This window comes from Thamnophis sirtalis, unplaced genomic scaffold (assembly GCF_051295495.1).
Source record: "Thamnophis sirtalis isolate CommonGarterSnake01/CBP01778 unplaced genomic scaffold, rThaSir2_p1.2 scaffold_7, whole genome shotgun sequence".
NCBI classification, from domain to species: Eukaryota; Metazoa; Chordata; class Lepidosauria; order Squamata; family Natricidae; genus Thamnophis; species Thamnophis sirtalis.
In genome coordinates, this window is record NW_028261387.1 from 59,194,258 (window position 1) to 59,206,569 (window position 12,312).

Genomic DNA, 12,312 nt, shown 5'->3' on the forward strand with positions numbered 1-12,312 from the left:
ATAAAAGGAAACAAAAAATATACAAAAAGAAAAAAATGAAAAAGGTAAAAACATAATATATACACAAAAGACATTTGCTTTTAAACACATTTAACCATGACCATATGGTACAATATGAATTAGTTTTCCATTATATCACGAGAGAACCAGATCATAAGTAGACAATGAATACATTTAATCAATCAAAGATTGTAAATCTAGGATGCTTCTATCCTGCCACTGTAAAAGAGTAAATATTTTTGGTTGTGCCCCATAGTTGATAATTCCATTGTTCTACATACCGTATTTTTGGGAGTATAAGACTCACCTTTTTCCTCAAAAAAGAGGCTGAAAATCTGGGTGCATCTTATACACCGAATACAGCATTTTTTGCCTCCCCAAACCCCGCCCCTTCACCAAAATGGCCGGACATAGCTTTAAAAGGCTTGTAGAGTGTTCCTGGGGGGTTGGGCCCCCAAAACAAGCAAAAAGGGCCGTTTTTTGCTCAATTCCCCCCCTCCCAGCCCCAGGAGTACTCTATAAGCTTCACAAAAAATGCCCCATCTTTTGCTCGTTTTTGCCTTCCTGACTACTCTACAAACCTTCTAAGTGCTATTCATGCCCTTTTTAAAAGGGGGGGGGGCGTTTTTGTGAAAAATGGGAGGTTTGCAGAGTGCAAAAACTTTTTTTAAAAAAATTTGTGTCTTTAAAACCTTGGTGTGTCTTATACTCCGGTGTGTCTTATATTCCGAAAAATACGCTATAATGTATTTGAAATAGTTGGTATATAATTCCAAATCAGCTAATAATAACCATTTTGTTCTTTCCTAAAATCATATTAACAAACTTATGTATATTTAGCAAAATCGGAAAACGTACCTGTCCCTCTCCATAATTTTACTTTCCAACGTAAAGAAGTCAATGGCCATACATTTTAAAACATTTTGTCAAGTCAATAAACATGAAAATGTTGAATTGTTTTCATATTAAAATCATAAGACTTAAGTAATTTATTTTTAAATCTGATATATTCCAATTTTTTGTCAAACTTTTTTGCAAATACCATTTATCTTTAAAAAATTTTAACAAATGGGGAAATTAAAAGATATTTTAATTTAATATGTTGCCATTCTATAGTTTTAGACAACTTGAAATGTTCTTTCAATATTTTTGATGACTGGATCAGTCAGAAATTAATATTATTAATTCATTGAATCTCTCCCCCCCCCCCCCCCAATAAAAAAGCTCCAGTTGTCAAACTGGGACTATCTCATTGTAAACTGTCATATGAATAAGAATGAGAATTACACAATACCTTCCAAATATGCCTTGTAGCATTTATTGCAGGAAATAAAATAGAATGTTTGACTAAAAAAGGTCTAGTAAAGTTACCTTAATAATATTGAAGGCAAGATTGATCTATAAATATTGTTAGATATATGTGCTTATTAATAAGTATCTTAGTTTGGAATACACTTTGGTTATCTTATGTTTTTTATAGATATATCTGAATACTGTATATAGCTTTTTATAAAATATACAAAGTTATTCCTCAACATAGAAAAATAATGAATACATGATTTAAATGTATTGTTATAGATGAAATTGGGGTTTGTTGAGAATCTTAGTCCTGAGGTTGTTTACAAATTCAAATTTCTAATTTTTCCTTCCACAGATCTTTTTCAACAGTCTTTATGGGGTATCAATAATGATCTTGGGTTGTTGCACCCTCATTGTTCATCTCCATCCAAGACCCATGAGGTTCCAGAAGTTCTGCGAAATGAAGGCATTTCAGAGAAAGAGCCAGAGCAGATTATTCCTCCTAGGCTTCATCACAGATTACATCAATACAACTTTGATTTTAACAGGACTCAGGACATGCAAGAACATCGTGAAGCTACATAAAAATGAAATAAGAAACATTAGCAGCTTGAAGCATTTGTTAGTATTTTTGCTACCTCATATTTTGACTCATGGCAAAAAAAAGTTTCATGCTTCCGACAGAGGCTTTAATGGAACAGACCACTGACTGCATGCTGGAGGGCAAAATCACTTCCTTCTGCTATTTTCCAATAAGTAGCATATATTAAAGCTCAGTCTTAAACGGATGGTGAAAAAAAAGAAGATACAACACCGTGGTGGAAGTGTGATTAAAAAGTATCTCTGTTGTCTGGAAACATTCCCAAGAATGGTTCACATAAGTTATCTTTCCTGCTGAAAAAAACATAGCTTTAAAAGAGCCACTTAGCAAGATTCCTTGGTATTCATCAATATAAAACTTTGCTTTTTTTTTTTTTGATCCATCTGACAACTAGCAGGAATTCCTCTCAGTATGTCCAGTCACAAACTCTATTTACTTTCCTCTCCCTCTGAAGTATTCAGATGTAAATATATACACATAATATAAATATTTTTTGTATACACTAATGGAGATAAGAGACTGAAATGTAAGGTTTTTTTTAAAAAAATTATGCCAAATATCACATCATTCTGACTTCTCTGACTTGTTTTTCCAGAAATCAGAAATTGTTTACTAAGAATGATGCAGATGGGTTGGGTTCATATTTTTTTTTCATTCCATGGTTGGAGTTATCAAATGTTCTATTCACTGAAGATTTTCCTTCTTTGGTGTTTCTTCCCCTTTCTAGTTTTATGTATGGGCAGTAATTGATGGATGAAAGATTGTGTATAAGGAGAATTTCTGTGAATCAGCCCTATTGGTTTTTAATACAGGATAAGATACATACGACGTGAGCAATGGTTAAGTTGCTGTATTATTGGATATCTGAACTATTTTAATGTGAAAGTCATTTTTAAAATTTCATGGATGCTGAAATGATTTTACTTTTTTCAAGCTTAGAAAAGTTAAACTGATTACCTCTGTTTATACCCATGGCTGAGAAATTAAGCAATGAGTGTGTGAGATGTGAAGAATTAAATGAGTTGAACATCAATGGCTAGTCAAAGAACAGTGTTTCTCAACCTTCTCGTTCCTCAGCCACCATTGGGGAATATGGGAAAGCCAGCATAGCTGGATAGGGAATCCTGGGAGTTGAAGTCGACGCATCTTAAAGTTGCCAAGATTGAGAAATACTGTATAGAAAAACCTTTGACACAACAGGACTGGGAAGGAATTTGACATTTTGTAATATGCTTTTGTATACCAAAATGAAATGTTATATAACACTCTAATTATAACAATGTAACAGCTAGTAAAGGAAGATCATGCCAGAATAACAAAGACTATAGATTCTGAATAGTCTACAGATTCGTTTTTATACTGAGATAATGTTCTTGCTAATCCTTGCTATTCTTGAGATAATCTGTTCACTAATTTTTCCTGATATAATAATTCAGAGTTCTGACTGCAGCTAAAAGACATCTCAAACTCTGTATCAGCTATGGCAAGCACTTGTATTTCAACAAAATGTAGGACAAATGATAGCTATCAATATAATCCCATACATATTTATTCAGATTTAAGTCCCATTAAGTGCAGTAGGCTTACTCTTGTAGTCTAATTTGCAAATTAGCCACAGTCTGGTTTTCATGTAGTATATTTTCTCAGAGTTCAGTAAAAGGTGTTTTGTAAACCATTTGTATAATTCTATAGTAAAATGTTGGCATGAAAAATTATTGAGGCAAATATATTTCATTTGCCTCCAAAATTGCTGCCTTCTAGAAAAAAAACTGAAGGTTGAGCTTTTCTGGAGAGCTTTTGGTGTTTGAGTTGTGGTGGCGCAATGGTTAGAATGCAGTATTGCAGGCTATGTCTGCTGACTGTCAACTGTCAGCAGTTCAGTTCTCACCGGCTCAAGGTTCAGTTAGTCTTCCATCCTTCCAAGGTCAGTAAAATGAGGACCCAGATTGTTGTGGGCAATATGTTGACTCTGTAAACTGCTTAGAGAAGGCTGTAAAGCCCTATAAAGCGGTATATAAGTCTAAGTGCTATTGCTATATTGTGCTGGGTTTTATTTGCTTTATTTGTATGTTAGTTTATTCTTTAGTTTATTATTTAGTAAATGAATCAATTAGTGACTATATTCCCACTAATGGAAATAATATGTACTAAGTTCATGAGTAATATTTAACTGGAAAAGGCCTATTTTTACTAGCTGGAATTTTACTGTTTTTGTTAAAACTCTTATTATATAAGGCCAGAATTTCTGGCTGGAAGCAGTAAAATTCTTTGTAATTTAAGAATCCCAATGGACTTGTCCCATTTATAAAAAGTAGCCAGCCAGGTAACTAAAGCTATGAAAGAATGAACTCATTAAGTAGTGGTTTCTTGCTCTTTTGGTTTTTGTACCAGTGGAAAGTGCCAACTTACATATTGTTTTCTTCTTCATAATATTGGTGTCCCAAATCTTACAGGGATCTCTTGTCTGAGGTCTGCAGCAGTGCTGAAAATACAAAAGTCAAGGCAGATTATTGTCAGCAAATAGATAAAGCTCAGCTTTCTAGGGCACAAAATAACCATCTTCTTTTATCTGTTTGCTTCAAAGTACTGAACCACAAAAAATTAGCTTTTGATTAATCTTGCTTGCAGCTACAATTTTAATACTCACTGCCTTATTGTCTGTAAGAACCATACCTGAACTTTAGCAGTAAAAAGGGAGACATTGAATGTACAGAATGGCCAGGAAGGTGATGGAATGGGTAAGCATTCTTTTATTATCATTTTTCATAATAATGACAGATTAACAGAGTTGGAAGGCAATTTATAGGTCATATAAGAGAAAGGTTCCAGTTAAAAACACTTTGAAATATAAGTACATTGAGAAGAATAAGAGTCAGGCTGCACTAAAACCATGTTTTGTGTCTCTGGGAGGAAGCAAGAATTGATTTTTGTAATCTGAATAAAAAGTTGATATGAGCTAAAATAAATCAGCAACAGAAAGTTCTGCATTAGAATTTCTTGTTGCTGGTTTTGCATTTTCTTCAGGGTGTACACCTACCAGATAGTTAAAAGCATTTCTATTTTACCTGATGTGAAGTTAGCACATGAGATAGTTTTCCTTCCCTAAGTGATGAAAACCGGCTATGGGAAATTGAGACAGCTTGTGAAGAATCTGAGATGCCAAAGTTGGAAAAGTTTGTAAGACCAGAATTTCATTTGATCTTTGTATATACCCCTTGCCAGATTGTAAATGACACATTGCACATCTCAATATTTTACTATTCACACTGGAAGTTTAAAAGCATCACTGTAGTGAGACAGATTTGGTAACCCAAACCTTGTTAGATGTAAAGAAGTTCCCATTCAGCAACCACGACTATGACTGGCAACTCAGCTATTAAGCGGTCACAAAGTGAAACCATCACTGTGCTTATGATCTTCAGCTTTCCTTTTCTTTATAAAAACTCACAAATGTGAGGATTGATTGTGAAGTTATGTTTTCATCACCATGATAACTGAATGGTGGATAAACAAGGACGGCCTACATATCTTTATGTAAAACAATTGATACAGCTTTGGGGCTAGAATTGGTTTAGCAATCAGACTGGAAATGTGGAATGAATAAAGTATTGAGGATATTATGAGCACAAGGATGTCTAAAAGTAAATGGTAGAACAAAGAACATTTTATAGCTTCTCTAAGCTATGTTGTGGAGAGATGACTTCTTAGCAAGCAAATACTTTCTCCTTTTCTGAAAACAAAAGGAACTCTGACTGGGATTAGAATTTAGGCAATTTTGAAACACTTGTGTGCTTTTTTTTCAGTTTGCAGGGAAGAAAATTACTGATATATTTTCCAATGCCAAAGTAATTATACTTGTAAATATCCAGGGTAGTGCAAATCAATGTTTTCTTATAGCTGTTCTTTCCTTGTAACTATTTATATTTTCTCACGTAATCAGAATGTATATTTTGTACAGCATGTATAATATGTTTGTCTGTTGTAATATACCTTATCCAATAAAGGAATACACAATTACCTTTTTTGGTTTGTCATAATCTAATTGTGACGTGGATAGTCTTCTGTACAATTTCATAGCCTTCATTACTTGTGTTCCATGTTTGAACATTTGGGCTTGTAAGTGTCTGTCTTGAACTTGTAGCATAACTAGAATTATTGTACCTAACAAAATGTAGTTCAATGGTGAAAAAGTAAGGTTTTACATTTAGGCAAGAAAAAAAGAAATACAAAGATATATTTTAGGTAGTACCTTACTCGGTAGTAGTAATTGTGAGAGGGTTCTTGAACTCCTAGTGGACAATCAATTAAATATGAGCCAGTAGTGTGCTGCAGCTGCCAATGCAGTCCTAGACTTCATTTATAGAAGATTAGAATCAAGAACACATGAAGTGTTAATATCACACTATATTGTCTTGGTAGGACCACACTTGGAAAACAGCATCCTGTTTTGGTTGCCACAATGTAAAAAAGATGTTGAGACTCTAGAATAGAGTACAGAAAAGTGCAACAAAGGAAACTAGAGGCTAAAACGAAAATGGTTGCTGGAATTGGATATGATAAGGAGCCTAGGTGGCATAGTGGTTAGGGTGCAGTATTGCAGGCCACTTCAGCTGACTGTTATCTGCAGTTCAGCGGTTTAAATCTCACCGGCTCAAGGTTGACTCAACGTTCCATCCTTCCGAGGTGGGTGAAATGAGGACCCAGACTGTGGGGGCAATTTGCTGACTCAATTTGCTAAAAATCTGTAAACCGCTTAGAGAGGGCTGAAAGCCCTATGAAGTGGTATATAAGTCTAATTAATAAATAAATAAAATGTCTAGTATAATAGAAAGAAGGACTAGGGCAGTGATGGCTAACCTTGTCCTTGCGTGCTGAAGGTGCATGCGTAGGTACGACAGCATGTGCGTGTGTGCCCACACCCATAATACAATGCACGCAGTCCCGGCATCCCATTTAGGGCCTAGCAGTCCTCACTAAATCCTCTTGGGACGAAAAAAGGGGTGCAGGGGGGCGCCGCACCCTCCGCACTCCCTCCTGTGCATGCCTACATTTTTACAGGAATTATGTTGGCCTTGTATGCAGCTTTATTCCTCTCTAGCATTCATCTCCATTGTTCAGTGATGCATTTCCTACCTCTCTAGGAGTTACCTCTATCTGTGCCTGTGGGGCACTTACTGTTCCTTTTGGATGTATATCAATGATTGTATAGTGTTTTGCAAATCAGCTGGCCGGCAGTGCATGCTTGGTGGACTTCAGTTAGGGCTCTGGTCCTGGCAGAGAGACCTCCGTGTGCCACCTGTGGCACATGTGCCATAGGTTTGCCATCACAGGACTAGGGTGACATAATAGCAATGTTTCAATATCCAAGGAGTAGCCATAAAGAAGAGGGAGTAAGTCTTTTCTCCAAAGCACAAGGAGAGAAGCAACCTAGAACTAAGGGGAAATTTCCTAACAGAATAATTAATCAGTGGAATGACTTGCCTCCTGAAGTTTTGTATGTTCCAACGTGACATTTTTAAAGAAAAGATTGGACAACCATTTGTCTGGAATGGTATAGGGTTTTCTGCCTGAGCAGGAGGCTGGAATAGAGATCCTTCCAACTCTCATTCTGCTATATTCTTACTTTTCATATCATGCAGAAATGAATGAATGTTACTATTCTCCTATGCACCGCTTGGAGAATCCAAGCAGTGGGTTATTTCAGTCTGGTTGCCCTGGAAACTGAGGAAACTTTTCCTTGGCCACACCTCCTGGTGTGACCTCTCTCCAGAAATTTTCCTCAGTTTGGCCCATTCGGAAGCTTTTGTGTGAGCTCCAGCTGAATTAACCTGCTTTTTTTTGGCTTGGATTCTCCTTTCTTCCTGACATTTCCTTCTGAGCAAATAACTCTTATTATCTCTCCTTTCCACTCGTTTGACTACTTTAAATTCTATTGCTGCGAGCCTCCAGGAGGCCAGGAGGTAAGCGTGCTGTGGGGGTAGGGCTTCCTATGCCGATCTCCTCAGGCTGGCTTCGGAGACTTGCCGCACGCTTTTAAAAGGTACGGCAGGGCGGCAGAGGGCTTTAGCAAGCCATCGCTTCCAGCTACCACCGTTTATTGTTTTCTTGCGCAGTTTTTTCGTTTCTCGCCATTTCCCCCTCTAGCTCTGCCACGGAGGACCGTGCGATCGCCGGATTGCTGAGGCGATCGCCTCCTAGATCCCCTTCGCTGCGCAGTGGCCATTTTAAGCGCGGTTTCACGCCCTTCTTTGCCTAGTGGTAGGCCGCGCAGCCACGCCATGTCAGGAGCCGCTGGGTGCCAGGTGGCCAGCCTGGGGTTGCCTACTGTCAACCTGCCACTCTCCATTTTTTCCACCGCGGCGCTGGGGCCCTGGTCTACTCGTAGCCACTGCCCTGGCCCAGGGTAGGCCCCTTACAGGTATAGCCCCTTCTTTCTACCATTGCTCATAGGCCTGGGCCTCCCTGCCTTCCTGACTGGCCTGCTAGCCTACAGCTGCAGGCCCCATCCTCCACCTTATTCACTAACACTGCTTTACTGTCATTAGAAGGTTCATACTGATTCTTTACCTTTTGCATGTTTTTTTCCTTTAATCCATTTAACAAAAAATGTTCTTTTCTCTTGCAGTGTAGCTTATCCCAGTCTCAGCTACTCCTGTTATTGGCCTGCGCTTGCAACAACCTGTGCGGTCATTGACATGGAGAAGTCGGGTTCATCAGGCCCAGTGTCCAGTAGACCAGGAGCCTCCCAGGGCCTGGGCAAGGTTTCTCCCCCTTCCAAGGGCAATGGGGCTAGTAGAGACAGGGTTCCCACCCAGACCCCTCCTATCAAGGCCCCTTCTGCTGCTGAGGCCAGAGATGCTGCAAGGCGCCAACGGGCGCTTGACAAACAATTTGAGAAAGCCCGACGCCTGGCGGCAAAGGAGATTCCCCCTGGGGATTCCTTCGTCCTTCCCCTCCCTAGGAGGGATCCTATGGTTCTGATGGCAGAGGAGGTCGATTCTCAAGACTTGTCTCCAGGCCGGTCAATAACTGAACCTCCCCAGCCCCTTCTTAGTTCCTCAACCAGGACCCTGCCCAGGAGGTCGGGGATAGTCGCTGGAGGATCCACCATCCCAGATGGAGGAGTCCGCTGATCTGGACCCAGACTCGGACCAAGAACCTGAACTCTCCGCCCACATGCAAGCAGTGGTGGAGCGTGCCATCGCAAAGGGCATTGCAGATGCCATGTGGGCACACGACAAGCCTGTAGCCCTTGTCACTTCCCCCTCTGATCAGGGCGGGCCTCCCCCGGCAAGCGGGTTCATCATCCATCCCTGGAGTCCTCCATGGTTAGCGATGCTTTGGCCTTGGAGGCTCCGGACCCGGTGGAGCAGGGACTGTCTGAGGATGAGGATCTTACTCCGGATGCCCCTTCTTTCTCAAGCCTAGTCTATTCAAATTGGTTCTTCGTAAGGTCAAGGCAACCACCAAGGTGGGTATTAAACCCAAGCCCACTCCACCTCTGGCTGATTCGGCCCCGGTTAATCCAAATGCGGCCATGTTTGATACCCCAACTGCTTATTCTTGGACCTCATCCAATGCCAGTGGGTCCAACCAGCCACATTGTCCTCTCCCAGCGGAGTGGACAAGAAACTTAATACAATGGAGTCCGTCCTGGAGGATCTCCCAGCTCTTCTGGCTGTAGATCCACCTATTACAGCCCTTACTTCTAGTGCCTCCTTGCCTGCGGACCTGTTAGAGGGTCTCAAGGCGGAGGATAAGAAGGCAGAAAAGGTCTGCCATAAGACCCACCTTGCGGCGGCCTGGGCCATTAGGGCGTCCTCTTCCACTCATTCTTTAGTAGGGCTGCGGTCATTTGGCTGTGTGAACTCGCGAATAAAATCCCCATGGGAGACGCACACCTCTATCAAGATGTGACCAAACTTATTGCAACTTCGCAATATGCGGCGGATGCCGCTCTCAACGCCACTAAATTAGCCTCCAGGGCCCTAGCTGCAAATGTCACATCTCACTGTTTGCTCTGGCTCCGACATTGGCAAGCAGACCAGAAGCACAAATGGAAATTGGCTTCAGCTCCCTTTAAGGGATCAAAATTATTTGGAGACGTCTTGGACCCTTTCCTCATCGAGTCAAAAGACAAGAGGAAGGTCCTCCCATCAACCTCAAAAAAGCAGGACCGCAAGTCTACCCCATATTCGAGGAGGCAGTCCTTTCGGCCCTCCGAGCCATCCACCTCCACTCCCTTCTACCCCCCCTAATAGATCGTCAGGGCAGTCGGGGGAGAGGGCTCAGGACAGGTCTTCCTTTCGTGACAGAGGCAGACAACAATTTGGATTCCGCAAATTTAATCGCGGAGGTGCCTCCAATAGGCCCTTCCGAAAATCAAAGTGACTTCCCGAGCTCGTCACCCATTGGGGACCAACTCCAACTGTTTGCCTCCCATTGGGCCCAGACAGCTCACGACGCTTGGGTTCTGCGGATAGTTCAGGAGGTTCTGTCTCTGGAATTCCTATCCCCCCTCCTAGGAACTTTGTCAGGTGTCCTACCTCCTCATGTCCCATCAAGAGGGAGCAGATGAACCAGGAGGTCCTCCACCTCCTGGAGATGAATGCAATAGAGCAGGTGCCCCCAGACCAGGAAGGGAGGGGATACTACTCCATCCTCTTCCTGGTCCCAAAGAGCTTGGGTGGGGTGGGGGTGGAGGACCATCTTGGACCTCAAGAACCTCAACAGGCACATCGCCTACCGGAGGTTCAAGATGCAGTCCCTCCAGTCGATCCTGGCAGGGATCCGCCAGGGAGACCTCCTCACCTCCATCGATCTGCGGGAGGCTTACCTCCATATTCCCATTCACCCCCAGCACCGGAAGTTCCTGCGCTTCTTTTATGCAGGCCACCATTTTCAATACAGGGCACTCCCATTCGACCTTCACGAAGGTCCTGGCGGTAGTGGTGGTCCATCTCAGACGCAGGCCTATAAGGCTCCAATGCTACCTGGATGACATCATCATCCAGTTGTCGTCCAGGTGGCAGGCCTTGTGGGATCTTCAGATCACTATGAGGACCCTCAGAAACCACGGGTTTTCACTGAACTTAGAGAAGAGTCACCGCACCCCCACAACCAAGATCAACCATCTGTGGACAGTGATCGGCACCATGTCCTGCAGGGTTTTTCTTTCCCAAGACAGGTTAAAGGCCCTCAGCTCCATGACCCACACGGTGATGCAGGCAAGGCAGGTGCCGATTGTCTTCTTCTCCCAACTATTGGGGAAGATGATCTTCTGCCTGTCGATCATTCCCTGGGCTTGCCTCCATTCTAGGGCCCTGCAGTGTCTTCTTCTACCTCACCAGAGAGCCAGCAGGAGCAATTTGACCAGACTGATTCCCGTTCCACAGGCTGTGAAGAGGTCCCTCCGGTGGTGGGCATCACCTGCACTCCTCAAGGGACATCTGTTCAAGGAGCCCGACCGGCTGGTCATTACCACCGACACCAGTCTCGCCGGCTGGGGAGCGCACATGGGACGTCTCGTCCCCAGCGGAGTCGAAGTGCAGCATCAACTTTCTCCAGGTACTGTCAACCGGACAATGTTGTCTGGCGACCCCCCCCCCTCCGGGGGGAGGGCCTTCTCTGTAGCTGCTCCGACCCTATGGAACGATCTACCCCCGGAGATCCGGACCCTTCCCACTCTCACGGCCTTCCGAAAGGCTACTAAAACCTGGCTATTCCGGCAGGCCTGGGGCTGTTGACTTCATGTACAAGGTCCAGCCCCGCCTAGATTGAGTGTATGAAGTGATCTTTTAATCCGTTTTTATTCTCTCTATTTTTATTTTTTTATTTTTGAAATGTATTTCTGTAAGCCACCCGGAGTCCTTCAGGACTGGGTGGCCTATAAATTTATTAAACAGTTAAACTGTTTCTGGAGCTGCGTGCAGCGAGGTTGGCCCTTCGGCACTTCCACCAGTCCATCCGACACCGCCACGTCCTATTGATGACGGACAATGTGGCCACGAAGGTGCGTATCAACCGCCAGGGTGGCACCAGGTCCAAAAGACTGATGGTGGAGGCAGAGGCCCTAGGACGCTGGGTGGAACAACATCTGGAGTTGCTCCACTCCAACCATATCTCCGGCGTGGACAACACAGAAGCGGACTGGCTGAGCAGGACCACCATCGACTCCGCAGAATGATGGCTGGATCCTGCTATGTTCCATCAACTGTCTCGCAAATTCGGACTGCCACAGGTCGTCCTTTTTGCGACCAAGGACAATGCTCAAATACCATGCTTCTTCTCCCGCTTCCACTCTCTGGGGGCAGAGGGAACGGACGCACTTGGTTGCAGCTGGCCCTGGGGCCTCCTCTACGGGTTCCCCCATCTTCCTCTTCTTCCACATCTTCTACACAAGATCATGGAGG

The 12,312-nt window shown here is 42.9% G+C and overlaps 1 protein-coding gene across 1 annotated transcript in view; it reads left to right on the forward strand.

Moving 5' to 3' along the window:
* Positions 1–5,917, forward strand: part of LRIG2 (leucine rich repeats and immunoglobulin like domains 2) — a 45,712-nt gene extending 39,795 nt beyond the window's left edge. Inside the window, exon 18 of the mRNA XM_087720149.1 lies at positions 1,655–5,917. Within this exon, the coding sequence (XP_087576275.1) occupies positions 1,655–1,884 (230 nt within the window). The 3' untranslated portion in view covers positions 1,885–5,917. The remainder of the gene's footprint in view (positions 1–1,654) is intronic.
* Positions 5,918–12,312: the final 6,395 nt, after the last annotated feature.